The sequence below is a fragment of the Galeopterus variegatus genome, unplaced genomic scaffold (genome assembly GCF_000696425.1).
Source record: "Galeopterus variegatus unplaced genomic scaffold, G_variegatus-3.0.2 Scaffold288, whole genome shotgun sequence".
In the NCBI taxonomy this organism is placed as follows: Eukaryota; Metazoa; Chordata; class Mammalia; order Dermoptera; family Cynocephalidae; genus Galeopterus; species Galeopterus variegatus.
In genome coordinates, this window is record NW_007726399.1 from 320,297 (window position 1) to 346,179 (window position 25,883).

The following is a 25,883-nucleotide window of genomic DNA, read 5'->3' on the forward strand; positions in this document are numbered from 1 at the left end:
TCTTTTTGTTTCATAGAGAAAATGTGTACCAACAGTATATTAATGAACAGTGTTTAAAATTAATAGTTATGTTAATGTTACAGAAAAGCAAAGAAAAAGATATAGCCAAAATTTTAACTTCATTCTTAAAGGATTAAATAAAAGGGAATATATACAACATTAAACTTGAATTACCCATTGACAGTAAGATGCTTTTAGCATATATAAAAAACACTAAAAGTTATTTAGTTATGTGTAGGTGTCAAAATACATGACACCGCAAGCAATGAGCATGTGATGACTTAGTTATCACATGAACCAGACAGCTTTCTGTCATTAACCGTAGGTATTATGAGGTTTACTAAAATTTTTCACCAAATCTCCACTTTATTGAAATAAACACACTGAAAAATATGAAATATTACTGGACTTCAATACACATAGGAAATGTGACAATCATAAAATACCTGTGTAACCCATGTTACAAATGTAACCACCTATGAGGGTACTTCAAGAAGTTCATGGAAAAATATAATTAAAAAATATGAATGTTGCCATAAACTTTTTGAAGACCCTTCACATAAAGTCTCAATGTTTTCTAAAGTTACCAGCATTAAAGGAACCTATTTTCTGAAATTTCATTTGCCACCAAGTCCTGATGCATTATAGAAATATCATACTAAACTCATATTATCCTAGATGAAAATGTAAATGCACAGGGGAGAAGATTTTAAAGTAAAACAAATGAAAAGCCCAGAAAGTAGTGAAATTAAACCTATAAGATGCTATCTTTAATAATTCTATAATTAAATATATTCAAGTTAATTCTACTCCTTGGTAGCACATTTTCTGACATTTGTCCCAGACATTTCATTTAAAAATATTCAATTTCTAGCTTCCAAATGGACTTATTAGAATAAAGAAAAGAAATGGAAAGGAAATCTCCACTGCTTGGATATGTTTCAGTAGCATCTTTTTATAGCTCCATATAGTGCAGAAGTAGTGGCAGAAGGTGGCAGTGTTGAGCTAAAAAAAACCCTAAGAAGCTTCAGGAGCTGGAACTGGACTCTTACGTAGTCCACAGCCAAGGGACTCTGCAATTGATCATTAGACTTTATCACAAATAAATAGTGTAAAACTCTAGCAAGCCTAACCTTTAAACTAAATATCTATTAAGTGGCTAAAGGTTATTCAATAGAAATTCAAGGATATTTGATAGATTTCAAAAACTACCTACTTTGTAGCATTGTCACCTTATCTGGTCAGCAATGCTTTTTTCAAAAGTAATGAAATGTGTCTAACCAAACAATGAAATGCAAACCTGTTAAAAGGATCATGAGACAGAAAGGCCCACACAGCTTACCATTCATCAGGAGAGCAGCCATAATCCTCAGGCTCGGGGACATGGCTTCAGAAAGCAAGAGGAGGGACAGAAAGAGAGGAAAAATAATCACAGAAAGGCTGGAAACATAAAACCATGAAAAGGTGGATCTCCAAAAAGTTAAGAAAATGAACTTTTAGTTAAATCAGAAAGAACTGCAGTTAGCACACTAAGTTGAAATGATGATTTATGTTAACTAAGCAGGTTTACAAAGTTATCCACTAGATAGCCAACTCGCCTCTTCAACACAAGAGTTACCGAGGTCTTATGCTCAGAATTCAGAATCCAGTATGAAATATTTGAACTTAGCAGTTTAAATACATGCGAAAGCCAATGAAAAATTAATCATATATATTGTATAATCAGAATAAAGTGTTTTAATGAAACAAACACGCTAACACCTAGGAACAAACTATCACATTGATGAAATATGCCAAATACGTTTTAGAAGTAACTTTGACTACCATGAGATGATGGTTCCTTAAACAGGTACAGTGAAGTAATAGTTAACTGCATTTCTACAACTAAATGAAACCATATTTTAAAAGATTAACTGATATTCAAAAATTTTCACTTAAACCATAGTTCACTCATTAAACCATTCTTTATCTCAAACAGAAACCATGTTCATCAATACTTTCTTTAATTTCATTCATTAGCACAGTAGATCACTAGAAAAGTCTGATCACGGTATTTCATTTCAACCAACCAGTCATATACTCAGTTGGAAGAGGCCCATAATACATGACAGAGCAGGTTTTCTTATTTCTCATTTCTTTCATTATACTCATCAATACTTTCTTTAATTTCATTCATTAGCACAGTAGATCACTAGAAAAGTCTGATCACAGTATTTCATTTCAACCAACCAGTCATATACTCAGTTGGAAGAGGCCCATAATACATGACAGAGCAGGTTTTCTTATTTCTCATTTCTTTCATTATATGTGATTATTCCATATTTTTCCTTTAAATTAAATGTATTAGATATAGGTAGAGTTTAAAATGCAGCAGTCAGTACAAATGTCAAGTCACTGTTGTTTTTGACAAATATACAATAAATTTTGTTGGAAATTCATGGGATCCTTTTACTCCCTAAATGTTCACTGCACTCTCTACCCCTTCATCAACCTGGCTATGACATGGATCTCATCATTCTAAGCCACCTCTTCCACTTTCACAATATTAAGCTGCCTCCAGTGCAGTATCTATTATATCACTCCAATCACGATGGAGGTGTTCCCTTGTACTTACCAGTCTCTCTCCTCCCAAAGGGCTTTTGTATAAGCTTAAGACGAAGGGCTAACCAAGCCCTTTCTGGGCTGAACTCCCAGAAAAAAAGTTGGCCTGCTGCAAAGCTCTGTGGAAATTGGCTGCAACCCAGGGTTTAACACAATTACTTCTGATCAACCTCAAGCCTTGGACCCCGGCCTCTGGACTGTGCCAGGGAGGACATGGTACTACCCAAGGCAACAAACACTGTGCTAGCATTCTGCTAACTTGCACTGGTGTTGTGCCCCAGCCCCTGATCTCATACCAGGAAAGAGGCTGGTGCTTCCCAAGTCATGTAGCTTAAAAGGCCCAGAGCTCAAGGGTCAGAGTCCCTCTCCCTGAGTCTGGTGCAACCCTAGCAGAATGCTGAGTGCTATCCAGAGTATGATGAGCAGCAGGTGACCTGCACACCTGAAACTCATCCAATCTGCATGAGTTTCCCTGTGATCACTACTCCAGCATCTCTGGTGGCTATGTGCTGTCTGGCTATTTGTCCTTGTAAATGCCAGTGGTGTCATATCTACCTGGTACATTCTTCACTTAATCAAATTTGATCTCAGCTCAAGTATTACTTTCTCAGGGAGCATTCCTTGACCTCCCTGATTAGATTAAACTGCCTATAGTAAACTCACATAGCCCTCTGTACTGTGTTAGGACTTTGTATTCGTCTGTATAATTACCTAATTACCATCCATTAACCCCCTTATTAGATTATAAACATTAGAAGGTCAGGAACCAAGTGAACTTTGTTGATTATTTTATTTCCATCATCTAACAAAGTGCCATCTACATAAAAGGAGGCTGATTAACATTTGTTGAGGTATATGAATAAATAAATGCATGGTGCTTTCTAGCATTTATCACCAGTCATGGTATGCAGTAAGATAAATTTGTTGTTTATACAGGTTGAGCATCCCTAACCCAAAAATATGAAATCCAAAATGCTCCAAAATTCAAAATTTTTTGAGTGCCAACATTATGCTCAAAGGAAATGCTCACTGGAGCATTTTGAATTTTGGAGTAGGAATGCTCAACTGGTATGAATTCTGCAAACACTTCCGGTGCCAAGTATTTTGTATAAGAGATACTCAACCTGTAATCTAGACCTTGGGGTTAATATTATAATTGTGAGGTTGCTCACAGTGACTGTCTTTTCAGGGTTAAAGAAGTAGCCGATACTTTCAGCAATCATATTGCTAAAAAAAATATTGTCAGGTAAAGCTATTTACAGATTATATTCATATATAGGTAATGACTGCTGTTAAGAACATTCATTTTTTTTTTTACTTAAGGGGACACTGATATATTTTTAACATTAATTAAGTGCCTTGCCCACACAAAAAGAGCACTGTTTAATTTGCTTAACAGAATGTTTTTTAGCCTCAGAGACTGTACCATGATAAGCCTCACCCAACTCATTCTAATAGCAAGGTCTAAATTGTCAACAAAGATGGTATTTAGGATTATATCCCAGAATTTTACTGTGTTGAGAATCCTAGACACTGAACAGAGAAGCTTCTTATCTATTCCTGGTATTCAAGTAACTGATAAAACTGATTTATTCCCCACAGGAATCCATTTGCTGAAATGATACTTAGATAGAAGTTCACAGTAGAATATCTAGTTTGTAGTAAGTTAAATTTACAAATGATATAATTCATTTACCTTTAACTACAACTGCCCTGTTTAAACACAGTGCATCCCTAACACAAAGCTGATCTCTACAAAATAATCGTCGGCCACTGTGTACAAATCTTTCTATTTTGCTGCCCATCATGAACCCAATCTGGAGCAATGGTTAAGGAAAATAAGAGAAAATTTACTAAAATTAAATTTCGAAGCATTATTTTAAGTGTTAATTATTGTCTTCTTACAAACCTGTAAGATACACAGAACTAGCTAAGGATTATACTATCAGGATACTTCAAGTCTTGTTCTTTCCAGTTGATAAAACAGAATAGGACTCACCTTTGATTCTATCAAGCGTAAAACTGAACTTATCTCACTTCTTAGAAATACTGAAGAAGGATGGGCCCTGAACTTGTAAGCCCAAAGGCATTTCTTAGTATATAAAAGTCTATATTACTCTCTCTTGTTTTTGCCATCTCCTGGGCAGACAGACACCTTGCTTTCTTCTGCTGGGGCTAGAAGTGCTTGTACCTAATAGTTCCCCATGTTAAAAAACTGCTAAACATTGCTATGGGGCAAATGGGATAGCAAAACCATGTTATTTTCCTATAACCCAAGAGTGCCCAGAGGAAATCTCCACAGAAAGGTGGTTGACAGTAATTACTCTCCCCAACCCCAACTGTAGAGATTGGCTAAAATTAATAACAGTGCTATATTCCCTACTGTAAACATGTGATTAGTTACAAGTCATGGTTTCTTTTAAACCTTCATATACATATCAATAACTCTTTACAATACTGACAATCCAATCCACTAGGATGTGTGGGGGAGGGGATATCCCTAAAAAGATGCCTAAAAGCACATACACAAGCAACACATGATTACTGGAAGCAGCTGAACACCTAGCTTTATGAACATGGCTTCTGGGATTCTTGAAAACATGATACCATATCCAAAGAGAAAACATATTTCGGTTTACACAGTTAAAATTTGGAAAGGAACTACTGTTTTTCATTTCTAAACATTACATTGGATTTCATGTCTGGAAAAGGACCTTAGAAATCATCTGGTCTCACCATCCTCATTTTAAAGAGTTGGGAATATCAGAGAAGGAATTGTTTAGGTTCTTAGGGTGAATTTTAGACAAAGCTAGAAGTCATGCCTTGCAATAGTATCTCATTATTAAAAGCTGTTATTTCTCCAAGAGAAAATTCATTTCACTGGCAACTTAATCTAAATGATGACAACACTTAGCTCAAACCCACCCTACTCTCTAACAGTTGTTAATGATGATATCACCCACAGACACAGGAAGAGCACTGCCTAGGGGTGTGTAAGGACCTGTTCCAAGAGTAAGAAAAAACCTGAAAAATGCAGAAGAAAACAGAGACTAGATCTTATTGCAACTTTCTGTTCTGATAATTTCACAATCAATAATTACTAATTTGAAGAACTTGCTTATTGGATGTTAATTATTAAAGAGGCCACTGTAGAAATAATATTTATGAATGAATGCAGAATTTGTATAAAAACAAACACCATAAATCTGACAGCAAGTATAATACAACAAACTCTAGAAGCACAACTCCTTCTCTCCTCCAGGATGACTGAGGGTAGAAACAAAAGTACGAGGGTATCTAGGAGTAACCATACACTTTTAGAATTTTTCACAAAATGGTTATTTATAAATTTGATTCTCAAAATTCAACACTCTTTTTATACTGATTTTCTGCTCAGAGACAGAGTGTGAGTGGGGAAAAGGGGGTGCGAGCCACAAACACCACAAGCAAGCACCCACTTTTGGATGAGTAAGAGGCTGATATTTACCAGTCTCACTTACAGGTAAGGATAGTTGGACAGTTTGAAAATAGCCTAATGTCAGTCAACCAGGAGAGTGTTTTACCTTTGATGTCTTTCCTAGGAAATATAGAAATTAATTTTTTCACTTTACCCTATAAAGTGTTTCAAAGAGAAGGCTACTGAATGGTTTATATTAGCATACCTGAAGTAAGAAACAAATTAAACGGGTGCTCACCAAACATGTTCTGAAGGACATTACTGGACTGATCAAAGTTTCTGATGATATTCATTATCCTTTAAATTTGAGAGACCTATGTCCCTACCTCCTTCCTGTCAAAAGAATTTTAATTTCTCTGTGATTATAGAAAAGAGATATGATTTAAAAAATATATCACAGGGATAACTGTCAGAGTAACAATACTATTTTAACTTGAAAACTGCCCAAAGCCTGACTGCATGTTCTTATTACATCCTAGCTGTACTCTTTATGGCACTGAAAAGGGAAATCTATTTATTCCTTATTAACAGGGACAGAGAAAGACCTTCAGCAACCCTAAACACTGAAAAGCCACCATCCCCCATCATCTCCAATGAAAATAATACCAGCTATACAATACAAAATATAAATGTGTTCTGAAATTAAAATGGCTGCTTTCTAGATTAAAAAAAAAAAAAGCCACACCACCCTCTTCTAATAAGAAATCCCAAATGTACTGAACTGTTAGAACTAATTAAATGTGTATTTCATATTCTAATTAAAGAAAAGAAACTTACCCATAAGCAACTCCTGCTATGGTGCACTTCTTAAACTGCATTACATTACATGTCAGAGTACCAGTTTTGTCAGAAAATATGTATTTAACCTAAAAAATGTTTAAAATTTGTCATTAATATTTCAAAAGTTTTTTTATGCCAGTCTTTTACAGAGGAAAAGACCCTTAAATATACTTTTTATCAACTTTGTTACGTTGCAAAGGCACAATGAATGTTATTTACTGACTACTTTCTCCACATTCATTAAGGAATATATTCAGCTACTTTTTAGTATCTTAGCAATGAATCATCTCATATATGAATACTAAAGACTATCGAGATATTTTAAAAACTACATTATATAGACATATGCCTTAGTATGGTCTGAATTTCCACTAGTAAGTGACACTACTGCTACTTAACATTTATAGAGCACTAAAATATCAGCATTTCTCAACATAAGCAATTGTAAAATTGGTGATAGCTTATGCAATTAACTTCATACAACATCTAAATTGGTAAGAAAGAGGATAATTTTGGCTTAAATGTTATTTGAAAAGAGTTGGAAATGGCAATGGTACAAAAAAAGAAAAATTTTTTCACCTAACATATGTAAGTGGATTTCAAATAGACACATATGTGATACAGTATGAATTATAAATCTAAAATTCCTGTTTGACTAGACTCACACAACTTCATTGATGAACTTAAACTATTCCTTCCTTCCGGGTTGGAAGCTATGAACAATTCTAATACTATGTTTATAACCAAAAAATTGTCCATATTTTGCATATTTTGAGGGACATCCATGGGCTTGTGCAGTACCTTATCTTGAGAGCAAAACGTGCTTTAAATAGCATTTTAAATACTTTATTTACTAAAAATGAAAATTGTTAGTCATGTACTAACAAATGTATTTATGCAATTATTCAAATAATGGAAAATTAGGAGCTGTCAATTCATCTGAAGTTGCCACAGGAGGCAGACATCTGACTTCTAATTCAACATACATCAACAAAAAGTTGAGTTTACCTGGCCAAGTTCTTCATTTAGATTGGATGTTCGAGCCATAGCGGCAGTATCTGTGGGTTCATAATGCATGTCGATATCCTTTAAAAAAAAATTAAAGAAATCATGGAATACAACTGGAAATAAAGGATTGGGTAAAATTAAGAAAAAGAAAATAGTATCCTCATTCTTTAATAAGTCACTGTTTAACTGGTGAGCTATATCTAACCACTCTCATTTCTTGCCATCCTTAAGCCATTCTGAAATTTGATTTTTCTTTTTTCTTTTTCTTTTTTTTTTTTTGTCTTTTGTCTTTTTCCGTGTCCGGCAACGGATCGCAACCCTCAGTGTTGCCCCCGTACCGGACCGGGGACCGGCAACGGGATCGCAACCCTCGGTGTTGCTCCCGCGCCTCGCTCAGCCAGTGAGCGGGAACCGGTCTGTATGTGGGATCCGAACCCTCGGGCGGGAGCGCCACCGCGCTTCCCAAGCAGCGCACTTATCCAGTGCGCCACCGGGCCGGCCCTGAAATTTGATTTTTCTGAAAAGTACTCAATACAGAATATCATACTTCATAGTAAGGATAGAACAGTATGGTAGTTAGTACCTATCTCTGGAATCAGGTAATCTAAGTTTACTATCATTCCACCATTATATCAGTGACCTATTTGTAGAAATGAAATGAGATACGTACATCGAGTGCTTCCTGTGGTGTTTTACACTAAGTAAGTGGTTAATGACATGCGCTAGAAAACAGCAACTAAATATTGCTCAAATAATTAGGTCCTCAACCCCCTGGAAAAGTTACTCAAGAAATTCTATCTGGTAATACTTTCTGGGCCAAGTTTCTTGCACTCTATATACTTGAAAGCAAAATAAATGCACTTGATAAAAGCCAAATAAAAATGTAGAGTTTTAGTTCCTATTTGTACTTACATTGTGCCCAGTAATCATGAAATTTTATTATATTATCTTATAAAATTAGTATTTTCTATTGTAGAATATTTTACTGACAAGCCAGGGTTATAGTTTACAGATTTGCACATGTCAAATGAAAAGGCCAAAGTCTAAATCAAAGCCAATCTCTCTCCTGTCTGTATTCTGAACTGATCAATATCATTTCTGGAATAGGCAGTTGAGGGTGTGTGTGTGTGTATGTGTGTGAGGGTGTGTGAGGGTGTGTGTGTGTGTGTGTGTTACATGCCATGTTTTAAGAGAGACATTAACCACCTGGGCCATATTCTGAGAAGAGTGACCAGAATGGAGATTAATCTGGAAATCATATGGAATGACGAACAAAGAAAGGAGATAAAGGATGTTTCTTTAGGGAGAAAAAGATACAGTAGAAAAATAGGCATGATAGCTGAGTTCAGATATTTTGCAAGGCTATTATTCAGAAGGAAGATTAAAAATTTTTCATGATAGATCCATTGGGCAAAACCAAATCAAAGGAAGACAACTACTAATCACATTTTTATACAAGGAAGAAGCTGCCTTGTAAGAGAAGAATGGAAAACCAGACTTCCATGTCAGGAATATTATAAAATCTCTGTATGTTAGAAAGGTGGCTGAAAAGCATAAGCCAGCTGAGTTCACTCAACAATAAAATTATATAATTATTTGAAGCAAATACTATTTTTGAAAATCCAAATAATAAAGTGATCAACTAGTTATTTGATCTTCACAATGAATTAGCTTATTTTTATAAGTGAGAACCTTCAGTAAGTTTTAATTGTATTTGTACACATTTTATTACACAATCCTGTATGAATGGGTCTATGCCTGCAGTTCATTTTAGATTTCTAAATTACACTGATCTTTACCAATGAATTAAGAGATTGACAGTGTAGGTGGATCATATGCCACAGGAAGATAATCAGCAGTTGCAAAGTATCATCAGTTATATTCTTAAAAATCCTAATATTGTTCATATTGAAAGACTTTAAAATGATTTAAAAAGAAAGAAATATCAAAAATATCACAAAAAATTTTCAAAATAAAGGAAAATTAAACTTTCTGGCAGATTAGACCTGAATGTTTATTGATATTACATAGATTCATTAATTTTAGCTTTGGTAAAAATAAAGTTACAAGAACAACATATTTTATCTTAAAAAGTTAGGGAAACAGATAACACATTTTTCCAAGTGTGTTATTAAAAAATATATGAGAAAAAAATTAAGAAGACAAAATCATATGTTTATTTATTATTATTATTTTTATTTTTTAGCTCTCACTTATGAGTCAGGACATTCTGTATTTTTCTTTCTGTGTCTAGCTTATTTCACTTAACATCATTTTCTCTAATTTCATCCATGTTGCTGCAAATGACAGAATTTCATTCTATTTTATGGCAGAATAGTATTCCATTGTTTGTAAAATTCAAGCATAAGTGAAATTGTTTACGGTGTGGAAAAATAAACTATACAGATGAATAAACATGATACACAATCTGGTTGGTAATAGAAGCAAATACGTTATTTGTATAGTGCTTGATTGTTCATGAAGCTCTGCTGTGTCAAGAGACTCCCTGATTTATACAAACACCATGAGACGTAGGTAATATATGTTTTATCTTCCCTCTGTTAGTGTCTAAGAAAATGATTTTCAAAGAAATCAAGTAACTTGGCAAAGTTTACACACCTAGTAATTTATCATACTAGAACTACAATCCAGATATTTTAACTCTAAACTCTGGGTTCTCCTTTCCTCATGATCACCATGTATCCCAAAACAGATTTCCTTAACGAGAGACCTATTTTTCCCAGGATGTCTGGTCTGTAAGCTTGTGTGATTCTGAAATGAGGGACTATATTATAACTATATAAGGCACAAAAATGTCATCTTGTAGTCAATAACAGGTAGGTATAATTAAGATTTTTTTTTCTCTGAAAGATCAAAAGACCCAATCATAAGAAAAAAGACAAAATATATGCTTATGGTGATGACAAACAATAATAATTCATACTTACCCAATTTATGAAGTATGCCTGGGTAAATTTCACCACTTCTAATGTAACCAACAAGCTGATAGGAATGAGATTGTTGAAAAGTATAATGAAGGTCAAGAAATTCAGTCCAAAATTATTAGCACCACCATCTATTGGGAAAGACAGGAAGAATGTCATTTACAGTTTTATATTTTATTTGCATTGACCAGAAATGTAGTATATATTTCTTACACAGCGTATCTAGATAATTTGGGAGAAACACTTTGCTGATAACATATCCTAATTCTCAAATACATCCTTCAAGATGGAATTGCATTAGTTTTCTTCAATATGTTCTTAATCCAATTAAGAGCTGCACAATAGTACTAAAAGTGAAAAGACTATCAAGTATTACAAATTCTGTCCCAAATAGGAAATTCACTGATATTAGGGACAGGACTGAGGATTTATAAATGTAACATTTCAATTGGACAGAATCACTTTTACATGAATTCTTAAAACCATTTCCAATTTATTTATTAGTTTATTTAAAACATTTTTTTCTTTTAACTTATCAACATACAATGTAATTGATTTTTGTGTCCCTTTACCAGTTCCTCTTTCCCCCCTCCCTCTCCCTACCCACTGCCATCAGCATCATATCTGTTCATTTGTCTTAAAGAGTTCAAGGAATTGTTGTGATTATTGTGTCCTCTTCTCCCCACACCCCCCCATGGTTTATTTGTTTGTATATTTATTTACTTATTTATTTTTAGTTCCCACAAAAAAGTGAGAACGTGGTATTTCTCTTTCTGTTCCTGACTCGTTTCACTTAATATAATTTTCTCAAAGTCCATCCATGTGGCTGAGAATGGTAGTACTGCATTCTTTTTTTATAGCAGGGTAGTATTCCATTGTGTAAATATACCACATTTTCCTTATTCACTCATCTGACGATGGAGATTTGGGCTGGTTCCAACTCTTGGCTATTGCAAATAGTGCTGCAATAAACATGGGAATCCAGGTATACCTCTGACATGATGATTTCCATTCCGTGGGTGTATACCCAGCAGTGGAATAGCTGAGTCATATGGTAGATCTATCTGTAATTGTTTGAGGAACCTCCATACCATTTTCCATAAAGGCTGCACCATTTTGCAGTCCCACCAACAGTGTATGAGAGTTCCTTTTTCTCTGCAACCTCACCAGTGTTTATCATTCTTGGTCTTTTGGATGTTAGCCATCCTAACTGGAGTGAGATGTTATCTCAAAGTGGTTTTGATTTGCATTTCCTAAATGCTGAGTGATGTTGATTTTTTTTTCATGTGTCTGTTAGCCATTTGTATATCTTCCTTTGAGAAATGGCTATTCGGTTCCTTTGCCCATTTTTTGATTGTGTTATATGTTTCTTTGCTGTAAAGTTGTTTGACTTCCTTGTATATTCTGGATATATTTGTCAGATGTATAATTTGCAAATATTTTCTCCCACTTTGTTGGTTTCTTTTCACTCTGTTAATTGTTTCTTTTACTGTGCAGAAGCTTTTTCATGTGATATAATCCCATTTGTTTATTTTTCCTTTAGTTGCCAGTGCTTTTGGGGTCATATTCATGAAATCTGTACCCAGTCCTACTTCCTGGAGTGTTTCCCCTATGTTTTCTCTAAGGAGTTTTATTCTTATAGGATGTATATTTAATTCTTTAATTCATTTTGAGTTCATTTTGGTATATGGTAAGAGGTACAGGTCTAGTTTCATTCTCCTACATATGGATACCCAGATTTCCCAGCACCATTTGCTGAAGAGGCAGTCTCTTCCCCAGTGTGTAGACTTGGTGCCTTTGTCAAAGATCAGATGGCTGTAGGTGTATGGGTTGATTTCTGGTTCTCTGTTCTATTCCATTGATCCGTGTGTCTATTTTTATGCCAGTATCATGCTGCTTTGGTTATTATAGCTTTGTAGTATAGTTTAAAGTCAGGTAGTGTTATGCTTCCATCTTTATTTTTTTTTGCTCAGAATTGCTTTGGCTATTCATGGTCTTTTGTTATTCCATATAAATGTCAGGATAGTTTTTTCCATTTCTGAGAAAAATGTCATTGGAATTTTGATGGGGATTGCACTGAACTTGTAGATCACCTTGGGTAGTATGGACATTTTCACAATATTAATTCTTCCAATTCAAGAGCATGGCATATCTTTCCACCTTCCTGTGCCTCTTTAATTTCTCTCAACAGTGATCATGAGGATTTTTCACATCATTGGTTAACTTCATTCCTAAATATTTTATTTTTTGGTGGCTACTGTAAATGGACTAGCTTTCTTGACTTCTTTTTCTACATGTTCACTGTTGGAGCATAGAAATGCTACTGATTTTTGTGTATTGATTTTGTATCTTGCAACTTTGCTGAAATCATTTATCAACTCTAAGAGTTTTTTGGTAGAGGCTTTAGGCTGCTAGATATACAGGATCATAGGGACAGTTTAACTTCATCTTTTCCAATCTGGATGCCCTTTGTTTCCTTCCTTCTCTGATTGCTCTGGCTAGTACTTCCAACACTATGTTGAACAGGAGTGGTGAGAGTGGGCATCCTTGTCTAGTTCTTGTTCGGGATGATATTGGCAGTGGGCATATCATATATGGCTTTAATTGTGTTGAGATACTTTCCATCTATACCTAACTTGTAGAGAGTCTTTATCATGAACAAATGTTGAATTTTGTCAAGTGCTTTTTAGCTTCTATAGAGATCATATGGTTTTTGTCTCTGATTTAATGAGTGTGGTATATCACATTTATTGATTTGCATATGTTGAACAAACCTTGCATCCCTAGGATGAATCCCACTTGATCATGGTGTATAATTTTCTGTATGTTTTGCTGTATTCTGTTAGCCATTATTTTATTGAGGATTTTTGCGCCTATATTCATCAAGGATATTGGCCTGTAGGGTTTTTTTGTTGTATCTTTGTCTTGTTTTGGTATCAGGGTGATGTTTGCCTCATAGAATGAGTTTGGGAGAATGGCCTCTGTTTCAATCTTTTGGAATAGTATGTAGAGAATTGGTATCAATTCCTCTTTGGAGGTTTGGTAGAATTCTGCAGTGAACCCGTCCAGTCCTGGGCTTTTATTTGTTGGGAGACTTCCAGTAACAGCCTCAATCTCTTTTATTTTTATTGGTCTGTTCAGATTTTCTACATCTTCTAGGCTCAGTTTCGGTAGTTTGAGTGTGTACAGAAATTTATCTATTTCCTCCAGATTTTCAAATTTGTTGGCATATAGTTGTTTATAGTAGTCTCTAATGATTCCTTGTATTTCTGAGGTATCAGTTGTAATACCACCTTTTTCATTTCTAATTTTTGTTATTTGTATCTTCTCTCTTCCTTTTTTTAGTTAGCCTTGCTAACGGTTTGTCAATTTTATTTATCTTTTCAAAAAACCAACTTTTTGTTTCATTGATCTTTTGTATCATTTTTTCATGTTTCTATTTCATTTAGCTCTGCTCTGATCTTAATTATTTCTTTCCATCTACTAACTTTGGGATTGGATTGTTCTTGTTTTTCTAGTTCTTTAAGGTGAAGTATTAGGTTGTTTACTTGCCATCTTTCCATTCTTCTGAAGTAAGCACTTAATGTGATAAATTTCCCCCTTAGTACTGCTTTTGCAGTATCCCACAGGTTTTGGTATGTTGTGTCATTATTTTCATTAGTTTCAATAAAGTTTTTGATTTCTTGTTTAATTTCTTCTTGGACCCATATGTCATTAAGTAGAATGTTGTTTTATTTCCATGTGTATGTATAGTTTCCAGAGTTAAGTTTGTTATTGATTTCTAATTTTAATCCATTGTGATCTGAAAAAATACATGGAATAATTCCAATTTTTTTGAATGTGTTCAGACTTGCTTTGTGACCTAACATGTCGTCTATCCTGGAGAATGTTCCATGTGCTGATGGGAAGAATGAATATTCTGAGGTTGTTGGATGGAATGTTCTGTAGATATCTGCCAAGTCCAATTGTTCTAAAGTATTGTTTTGATCTTGTGTTCATTGATTTTCTGCCTAGATGATCTGTCCAATGTTGAGAGTGGGGTGTTCAGGTCCCCTGCTATCATGGTATTAGTGTCTATCTCATTCCTTAGGTCTAATAGCATTTGTTTTACAAATCTGGCTGCTCCTATGTTGGCTGCATACATATTTAAGACTGTTTTTGTCTTCCTGATGGATAGATCCTTTTATCATTATATAGTGGCCTTCTTTATCTCTTTTTATGGTTTTTGGTTTAAAGTCTATTTTATCTGACATAATAGCTACTCCAGTTTGTTTTTTGTTTCTGTTTGCATGGTATATCTTTTTCCATCCTTTCACTCTTAGTCTCTGTGTCTTTAGAGGTGAGGTGAGTCTCTTGAAGGCAGCATATATTTGATTCCATCTTTTTAACACAGTCAGTCAGTCTGTGTCTTTTGAGTGGGGAATTTAATCCTTTTACATTTAGAGTTATTATTGAAAGCTGATTTACTCCTAGCATTTTATTCATTTTTGTTTGGATGTCTTAAGTATCTTTTCTTCCTTTCTTTCTGAGTTTCTGTTTGACTTTTGTGTTTGTTGGTTTCTTGGGGTGGTAGATAAACCATTTTTCTCTTTATTGTTAGCATTTTTATTTTACTGGTGGGTTTTGTTCTTTCTTGAGTATTCATGGCAGTGATGGTTGTTTTTCGGGTATCAAACCCAGTTTTCCCTTGAGAATTTCTTGTAAGGTTGGTCATGTGGTAGTGAACTCCTGCAGTTTTTGCTTGTCTGAGAGATATACTATTTGTCCTTCATTTCAGAAAGACAGCCTTGGTGGGTAAAGTATTCTTGGCTAGTAATTTTTATCTTTTAGTATTTTGAATATATTATCCCACTCTTTTCTGGCTTTTAGTAATTCCAATGAAAAATCCGATGTTATTCTGGTTGGGCCTCCCTTATAGGTAACTTGACACTTCTCTCTTGCAGCTTTTAAGATTCTCTCTTTGTCTTTGAGTTTTGCCAGTTTGACTTAACATGTCTTGGAGAGGACCTTTTCAGGATGAATATGTTTGAGTATTTTAAGCCTCCTGAATCTGAAGATCTGTGTCTTTCCCTATACTTGGGAAATTTTCTACTATTATTTCATTGAATATGTTTTCAATGCCATTTCCCTTTTCCTCCTCTTCTGGAATACCCATGATTCGGATATTTGAGCACTTAAGGTTGTCTATTATCTCTCTTAGATTTTCTTCAATTTTTAAAATTTTTTTCTTTTTTTGTCCACCTGTGTTATTTTGAACAGCCTATCTCAAGATCAGAAATTCTCTCTTCTGCTTGTTCTAGCCTGCTGGTTAGACTCTCTGTTGTGTTTTTTATTTCATGGAATGAATCCTTCAGCTCTACAAGTTCTGCTACATTCTTTTTCACAGCATTGATTTCTTTGTACATTTCTTCTTTCAGGTCTTGTATACTTTTTCTCATTTCTTTGTCTTGTCTAACTGAGTTTTCTTGTATCTCGTTTAGTTTCTTAGAATTATTGCACAAAATTCCTCGTCAGTCATTTCAAGGACTTCCTGTTCTATAGGATGTAGAGCTTGAGAGTTATTATTTTCCTTTGGTGGTGGTGTACTTTCTTGATTTTTCATATTTATGGTATCTTTCCTTTGGTGTTTAGTCACTGTGGCAGGGGGTATCATGGTCCACTCTTTCCACCTTGGTGTCTGGCCTGGATTCCACAGGGACTGCTGATTCTGGGTGGTGGGGACTGGCCTGGGCTGAGGGTCCCATGGGGCAGCGCCTGCCTGTTCTGGAGTGGCTGGCTTGGGGCATGTGGGCCTGGTGGTTCTTGGACCTCTCTAGGCAATGGGGTCTGGCCTGGGGTAGGAGCCCTGTGGCACATGGTGCTTGCCTGTTCTGGTGCAGCTGGCTTGGGGTGTGTGGGCCCAGCAGCTCTCCAGCATTTCCAATTTAAAGCATGCTTTAAGGGCAAACCAACAAAAAGCAACAGCAAAAACAATCCAAACCATAGAGTACTATTCAGCCCTAAGTAAATTATTCTCCTAGGTAGATTATGCTCTTCCTTCTCAGTAATAAATATAAAACAGCTATGCCAGATACATTGTATGCCAGATACATTGTAAAGTATATGAAGAAACAAAGTCATGGTATTATTAACAGTTCTAATGTTGAAATAAATCAATGACTATAAAAACAATTTAGAATAGTTGCAAAGTTAAATACATGCTTTAATAAAAGAAAAAAATTAAGTGCAGTAAGCACTTTACTGCTTACAGTTTAGATTGAGATACCAGTCTTTCCCAGAATGCCTTCGATTCCAAATGGCTGAGCCCACAGAACAGACAAGAGACATGGCAATTAAGATACAAAATAAAATCAAAATTTGTACATTTGTAATCCGTTCCACATTTGAGAGCTTAAGTGGTGGGCTTGTTGAATTCTGTAAAAAGAAACAAGATGAGTAATAAAAAATGTGCACAAATGATTCAGTTGTGTGCACTTAGTATTTTGATGAGCTTGACAAAGTCAGTCACAACTCAATATCTAGAGATGGTGGACACGTGACAGTTATGCAAAACCCATGACAAATGTAATAAGACGTCAATGGTTAATCACCTCTTTTTCTCAAGGCCACTATACCACCCAAGCCTTTTTCTAGGAAGTAAAACAATCAGAAAGAAGAGAAGAAACAACATTCTTTTTGTAGACATAGCTTTTACATTGTGGCAGGTAAGATGAACAATGCACTACATGGCTACTTAAGCAAACAGGGTAGTCTGGAAGCATCTCATTAGTGTCTCAGCTATGCAAAAGAGGCAGAGACAAAAGCCTATGTACTTTGACACCTGGAAATTCTAAAGCATGAAGGTAACATTTAAAGGATGTCTGAGTTTCAAATTTCTGGTAGCATTTAGGTGTTTTACTAAACACAGCAGCAATTCAAGTAATCCTGGCTATAAAGTATAACAGGCAAGTTTCCTCAGTTGTATTTGAAGGTTCAAATGGTAATGCTAGATCTGTGCAAACCAATGCATCCACGGGACAGAAAATTAAATCTATTGAAATCAATATAAAATGAAGATTTATAGAATGGCTAGGGGTGGAATCATTAAGAATAGTCCCACTTGCTTGTTAACATCTTTGTGCTTGTACAATATATAAAGGTATTAGTCCTTAGAGAGCAGATTTTCATTTAGTATCTTAAAATTGAGTTTCCCATACCTGAACACTGATGGTACGATGTAGAGAAGGACTAATACAGACATGTGTAAACATTAGGGCTAGGATTAAAGTTGATGGCAAAAATAGCCTTATACATACAAATGCTATGAAAAATGGCCATCTGATTCACAATTTCAAAAATTTTATAATAAAAATAAATTTTAAAATGTGATCACTGCATTAAAATAAAATTATAAGACAAACACTTTAATGCAGAGTACTCATAATTATATTAATTACATAGACAACTTGTAATAGTTACTGCAATAGTAAATGCTGCCAATGCACCAACAGACAAAATCTTTGAGAGTTCATGTATAGCGTGATCTCTGGTGAAACTTTCTAGTGTTCCTGTGAGCAGTGAACCTTTCTTATAGGGAGCTAATTTCAAGGCCCCAATCACTGGAGTACCAGATTCTGGGTGTACTGGGTGGGGCTCGGGAATCTGTGACAGATGGTCGGCTATGTTTGGTATTACCACACTGACAGCTACAAACGATACATTTACAAGGCTTAGGTCCAAAAGATCTCATAAAAATCCCACCTGCATCAGCTTGGTGTCATGTCCAGTGTAGACAACTATTCCATGAACCCACTGTGTATTTCTCAACTGAGCACCTCGAAGAAGAATCTGATCTGCTCCCAGAGGAACAGTGCTAGGACAGATTATGTTCACATTAGAAATAACATTTTCTAAAATGCTTAAGAATTCGACAGCCATCATGTACTTCCAAATGTTTCATTATTAAAATAACCTTTCTACATTTATTTTTGGAAAGAAAGTAATTTTCCCATCAATAAGAAAAATTTTGTTAAACAGAAACAACTGAAGGAAAGCGCTTAAGTTGCTTCTCCCTTAACAACAAACCAGCCATTTCCTATAACTTCACTATCTGCTATGGACTGAACTGTGTCCCAGTGAAGCTCTAACCCTCAAAGTGATGGTATTTGGAGATAGCACCTGTGGGAGGTAACTGGGTTTAGAAGAATCCACGAGGGTGAAGCCCTCAGGATGGGACACCTTATAAGAAGAGACACCAGAGAGATATCCTCTCTTTGTTTCTGCCATGTGAGGACACTGAGAGAAGACACTTTTTGCCAGCCAGGAAAAGGACCCTCACCAGAACCCGACCATGCTGGTACCCTGATCTCACACTCCAACCTACAGAACTGTGAGAAAAATACATTTCTGTTATTAAAGCCACCTAGACTGTGGTATTTTATTATGGTAGCCTGAAAAAAGTAACATACTATTCAAAATAGCAGGCAATGTTTTGAAATTCAGAGGCTAATTTTCAAACCTATTTATAACTTTTCCTGAATTAAGTTGATTTATGTTTCTAAAATGTTTGGAAGAGGTGAGGCTAGGGGCTCTGTTCCTCCCACGCCTCCAATACATACACAAAATTCTTTAAATTAAAAATAGCTTTGTGAATAATAAAGGTTCAAAAAATATGCAAGATAAATACACAGATCTGATCATATACTTGTGTTGCCATCCCTGCCCCCCCGAGGCAAGTCCTAGTACTTAAATTCTCTAGGATACTCATTTTATAGTATTTGATGATCAGTTATCCAGAATTGCAAATGAATTTCCAAGGATTGGTAAGCATTTTGAAGTTATTCATCCCCTATAACTTAAACTACATTCTTTATAAATAAGGCTCAAGTTGGGTCTTTGTGGTTTTTCCTAAGGCTACACACTATAGTAGATTGTTGGGTGATACAACTCACACAGGGATATAAGAAGGGTACAAAGCTATCACAGACATACTGGGGTTCTTGATGGGAATGTAATATATAAGCTTTAATGGCTCAACAATTCCTATTACCAAGTATTCATTTTCATAAGACATAAAGCAAAAAAGAAAAGTCAAATATAAATGGAAATCCATTTTAAAAAAACATTCAGGAAAAAGGAGGACACAATTCTCCAAGAAAAGTCTGCAGAGAGCACAGAAACTCTTTGTCAGTGGCGGCAAAGGGAGAATGAGACCATCTCTGGTGGGTTTCTATGGTCCAGCAGGCTTCTGAGGCCAGCAGCAGCTTGGGCCTTGGACCTTCTTTCAGGATCCACACAATTCTCTTGGCTCAGGTGAAATCAATCCAGGTGGGTAATACCAGCACTTCAGTGAATCTTTAAGAAATAGTGTATTCCAGCTAATAGAAAGAACAAAGTAACTACATTTCTCATTCTTTATACACAACATCATGCCTTCAGGATCCATCTGGGAGGAAACCTCTCTTCTGTATGTCTTAAAATTGGGGGTGCACTTCAGAGTTGGGAGGGGCTTTGGGCTAAAGCAGATTTCCAAGAAATTCTTGAGAAACTGCTGGACTATGCTCTGGGGTGTATACAGTGCCAACTGTTACTCACCTATCAAATGGGTTATGATATAGCACTGTTGCCTTAGCATATGTGGTGTGAATTGACTGGAATTAGGTAAAAACTCTTCAAAAGCAAAACATACTACTTTTCAATTACAGGGACCCAAGAAGAGCTAGTTATTATCAGATTTCATCATAGTTGGAATCCCAGAGATTCTAGCATTAGACCACAACCCCTCAACCTTAAAGGAATCAAAGCATACTACAAAGGGTCTCCAAGAGCTCTGGGTAATCACTGTAAAAGGCTAATGTGCTACAAATAGAAAGGTCTTGAAAATGTTTCCATGTTCCACATAAAAGAAAGCATATTATATAAATTCTATCTATACCCTAAATCTTGGCACCATCATACAAAGTTTCTCTTTCACAGCATGGATTTGCTTGGCATCAATTTGATGGGGAACTGGTAAGAAATGGAAGCTGGCCAGTTAGGAATGTCAGACTACAGAAACCCTCCTTGTATAACCAAATCTATCATTAGTCTATAACCACATGTTCACAGAAAGATCACTCTGTGCAAATTTTAGAACAACATATAATTACTTCAAAGATTACAAGAAGGCTTTTGGTGGATCTGAATGAGGATGACAGATCAGGGTATACTTCAAATGTCCTTTAGAATTCAAATACTCTAATAATGCAATTACGAGGTAATGAAAGCAGCAATAACATTCCATTAGGCCAGTGGGCTGAAACAGTGCATTGAGCAGACATTTAGTTGGCTACTACAAATGCCTGGTAGATGAGCTGTACTGTAAAGTAGAGGAAGCAGGGAAAGAAGGGAGGCAAGAAAGACCGTACCCTTCCTGCCAGGTCCTGCCCCATTTCTTGGCTCCCCTGTGCAACAAAATGCCTTCAAAAAGAAGTCTATACTTGCTATTTTCAACTCTATCCCTTCCATTATCACAGACTTACTCTCATCAGGCTCCACCTGTTCTTATCAAGCTCAATGATCTCCACTTGCTAAATCCAACTGTTAATTCTCAGCCTCACTGTACCTGACATCAACAACATCCTGACCCAATTTAGTCACTTCCTCTCCACCTTGGTACAGTTTCTTCACTCTCTCTTGGTTTCTATCCTGTGAACTTGGTCTCACTCTTTTGCTAGTTCCTCCTCTTTTCCTAACCTCTTAATGTTGAAGAGTCTTAGGACAACCTTTGGGTCTCTCAATTTTTCTGTCTATATACCCTTTCACTCCCAGTAAGTTCTTCCAATCCTATGGCTTTCAGTCTGTGCCAGCTACTCCCAAATTTATCTCTGAACCCAGACTTCTATCCCAAACTTCATATATATATTTAACCATCTCCTGGACATCTCTGTTTAGACATCATAAACTTATTAAAGTTCAAAATTGAACTGATCTTCCCCCCTTCAAGCCCTCCAATGGATCCCTGTTTCTCTCAATATAACACCCTCGCAATGGCCTAAAAAGCACTATATGATCTGACCTGCTATCATCTCTCAGCCCTTCTTCTATCCCTCTTTTCCTTGATCACATCACTCCAACCACAATGGCCTCTCTAACACTATACTATTACTCCAGGCACTTTCACACTTTAAAATCATGTAATGATCTAACTAATAATTTGCATTGACTATTCCCTTTGTTTGGAATCCTCTCCCTCCAGATATTCCAATGGCTATCTTCCTCATCTCCTATTCATTATTGCTCAAATGCTACCTTCTCATCAAGGCTGACTGCAACCATCCTAACTAAATGTGATTCCATCCCAAGGACTCTCAATCTCCCTTATCCTGTAATATTTTTTTCCAAAGCATTTATCACTTTCTTACATAGTGTAGAATCTTATTTATCATTTTATTGTTTGTTTGTTTGCCCTTTCCTTACTGCAAGTAAAATCATAAGGTGCCTGAGTGTCTGTATCCCCCCCCCCCAATTCATACACTGAAAAGTAGTTATATTAAGAGGTGGGGATTTGGGGGAAGGATTCATGCTCTTCTAAGAGAGGTCTGAGGGCCTCTGCTATGTGAGGACATATTGCAGCTGCCACCTATAAGGAATGGGCCCTTGCCAGACACTGAATCTGCTGGTGCCTCGATCTTGCACTTCCCAGCCTCCACATCTGTGAGCAATATTTTCTGTTGTTTATCAGTTACCCAGTCTAAGATATTTTATTATGCCAGCCTGGACAAACTGTTGCCTTCTTAATGCTGTAAGTGGCCTAGCCCACTAGGTGCTTTAATAAGTGAATGAAGGAGGGAAGAGGTAGGAGAGAGAAGAGGAGAGAAGGGCTGGAAGCAGGTAACAACAAAAGACAACTATAGCTGGTAACATGGCCTAGAAAAGAGCATACAGAATTACACAGAAAAGGAGACAAGAAATTATCCAGTACAATGAACTGCTTGGGAATACAGTCTGAACTCCTTGAGTCATCTAGAGATCACAGGAAAAGACCTAGGCCATGAAGACTGGATAGTTAAACCTATAGCATAAGTATTTTGGCCAAAGAATAAGCCACAGGTTATTTACCCACTAAACAATGTGCCAGAAGCCTGGAAAATCCTGAAAACATCCCACTTGCTTTGACTGGCAGGAATCCTGGGGAAGTCTTCAGCTACATCACATGTATAGGGTAAAGATCCAGCATTTTCACCAAAAGACTCGAGGTAGAATATAGAAATGCTTAAAAAGGGGTTTCAAGGATTCAAATTTAGAGCACAAGAAAATAATATGTACCCAGACTTGGAAGACACTCAGCAATACACTATGACACAGTAAATTCTTCACCAATTTTACATACCCATGTCCATCAAGCCTTATGTTTCCAACAAAATCGTAGAGATGTCTGTTTGGACTTTCACACTCAATTCTGCCAGAAATTCTCATCAAACTGTCAATGTCTTTGATATCTGAGGTTGCTGGTAAGCCCTGTTTTGAAATTTTTAAATAAGCAAAGAATATATTAACTTGTGTTGGGGAGAGGAGAAATTCTGAATTCATCCAGGTCTTAAGATCTAAGGGATCCCATTATTTTATAAAGAATTCTCTTGACTTACACAATACTCCCTGTCAAATTATGATTAAGGGATGCCTTCCTCCCTGACTTGAGCACAGACTTTTGGCACAAGAATAGGGCAGCTTCTGTGAAAGTTTGAAAATATATTTAAGAGACTATAAACTAGTCTGCAAAGATATTTTGAAGTCCCCAAAGAACCATTTGCTTCCAAAAATAAAATTAATATTTAATAATATTAATAAAGTCTGAATCCGTTTTCTGAATCTAAAAAAGAAGATGAAAAATGGATAGAATCTGTGTTCAAAGAGAATAGTTTTGTTTCTGTTTTTTTAGCCCACTGAGGTAGAGAACTCCAAAACAGTTCTTCCTTCTGGCCACTGGATGTGGCTGGCACTGAGCACGACCCCTCTTCTGGTGGCAGAATGAGTTCAGGTCCTGTGTGATGATCTAGTTCCTCACATCCCAACCCTCCCTGTCATTCTCACCATTCACCTAGAACCCAAGGGCATATATGCTTTTAAACTCCCTCTTAAAATATTAAAAGTAATAAAACCTTACTGTTGTTTTCTGCTAGGAATGGGATGAAAAGGAAATACAGAAATCTAAATGATTCCCCAAGAGGAGTGAGAGTATTCCAAAAGCAATGGAAACTGGCTTTTCAATATAGCAAAGCCAAATAATAATTTCAGCCAGGTAAGAAGGAAAAATAAATAACATATAAAAACAATGAGAGGGGCCGGCCCGGTGGCGCACTGCACTAGTGCGCCGCTTGGGAAGTGCGGCTGCGCTCCCGCCGAGGGTTCGGATCCCACATGCAGAACTACTACTACTATTATTATTATCCAACCAAGTGTTGGCTATTACATGAAATAAAAATATTACAAATAGTATCTATCTATATGATGAACCATATTTCATTAGGCAAGTAAATCTAGTCTTCCAGAATACTTAATACCAGTTTATAAAACCTCTTCATAGTGGTTCAATGAGAAAATATCTGAAACTGGACAGAATTACTAACTCAAGATAATAACACTAGGAAAGAAGCTCTTAATTCTACATAATAAAACAGCAATGGTGATATAAACCTGTATTTGATCTTACCTGTCTAATTTTCAAGTTTGTTTCACCATCCAAGTTGGATGTTTCAATGTAGCACATGGCCTGGGGCTCACTGTTGTTTAGAATGGAGAAGCACAAAGATTTAGTGGGGGAAGGAAAGCATAAAAATAACAACTTATTTAAATGCTCAGCTCACTGAAGCCTTCCATTCTAGACGAACCTACAGTCACCTAGCTACTTGATGACTTTCATTCTAACAGCAAGATGTTGTGAGGCAGAACCCATGCATGACAACTCATGGATCAGCTTTCCAGCCAGAAGGACTCAAAAGCAATTTCCTGACAACAATCAGTAATGGTCTTCAAGATAATGCAAATGAAAAGATTTGTCACATTAGATTTAAACTGTTCATCCATACAGACACAACACAGACTGCATCTAAAATGTAAAACAGTTTTGTGTCCAGATTTACCTTTAGCTCAAAAATATCAAAGTGAGATTTCATGCTCATGGCTCACATGTAAATTGGTTAAGAAAAGTGGTTGATTAGAAAATTCCAGATTCCTTCTTCTACAAACTTGCATTTACTACCCTTTTAGCTAGGATGAATATGATCATATGAATCATAATACTGAAATTTTAAGGGTACTTTAAAAATCTACATGAACAGATTTTACAATGACAATGGATATGTACTTTTCTCTCCCTGTATTTTCTACTCTTGCTCTCCTATTTGTAAAACTTTCTTGAGAGATTCTTGTGGCAGCAAAAGTCAAAACTAAAATCAGTCAACTTGGCATTATTGCTGCTTGACCTGAACCTAGAAGATCCGCTTCGTGGGTCCCCACCAGAGTGTTTTAGGCAAATCTGGTGTACAGTGGCTGGTGTAAGGGTGCATGTTCTCCAGGTCTGACCCAGGCTCCACATCCCAGACTATCTTCTGTCTTTCCTTCTCACATGCTGACTTTACTTGCCTAGCAACTATAGACCTGGAGTTTGTAGCCCAACTGTATAATTTGATCCTTAACTCTAAGAAGAAGCATTCTGAAGTTAAATGAATCTAAGAACTTTGTTATGTAATAAGCTTAATTTACCAACATCATATAAGTAAATATGAATGTAGTCTCTGATAAGCATGTATACTCAAAGCTAGAAAGAAAAAAAATTTTAAGTCACAAACACCTGAAATTTTCTAATCAACTTCCAATTTGTACATGTGCAAAACAGTCTATTCCAAATTTCAGAAATGGGCATTTAGCTTGTGGCCTGAAGATTTGTGGAAATTACTTAAACACATGAACACTAATAAAATATTTTACAGATTCATTTTAAAGTAATTTTGTAAGTTGTTCAATTTACTCTATGGGCTTTCTTTCATAAAGGCTGTTACTTTTTTTCAACTAAAGAAGTCTTCCAATATTCATATTTTTGCTCTATTAATTATTCAAAATTTTATTTTTTAATC

General features: G+C 35.9%; 1 protein-coding gene across 1 annotated transcript in view; it reads right to left on the reverse strand.

The window, feature by feature from the left end:
• ATP8A1 (ATPase, aminophospholipid transporter (APLT), class I, type 8A, member 1) overlaps positions 1-25,883 on the reverse strand; it is a 235,996-nt gene that overhangs the window by 139,372 nt on the left and 70,741 nt on the right. Inside the window, exons 8-15 of the mRNA XM_008567055.1 lie at positions 24,461-24,530; positions 23,141-23,268; positions 18,532-18,643; positions 17,040-17,205; positions 10,795-10,922; positions 7,847-7,924; positions 6,836-6,924; positions 1,343-1,387 (exon numbers count right to left, since the gene is read on the reverse strand). Of these exons, the coding sequence (XP_008565277.1) occupies positions 1,343-1,387; positions 6,836-6,924; positions 7,847-7,924; positions 10,795-10,922; positions 17,040-17,205; positions 18,532-18,643; positions 23,141-23,268; positions 24,461-24,530 (816 nt within the window). The remainder of the gene's footprint in view (positions 1-1,342; positions 1,388-6,835; positions 6,925-7,846; positions 7,925-10,794; positions 10,923-17,039; positions 17,206-18,531; positions 18,644-23,140; positions 23,269-24,460; positions 24,531-25,883) is intronic.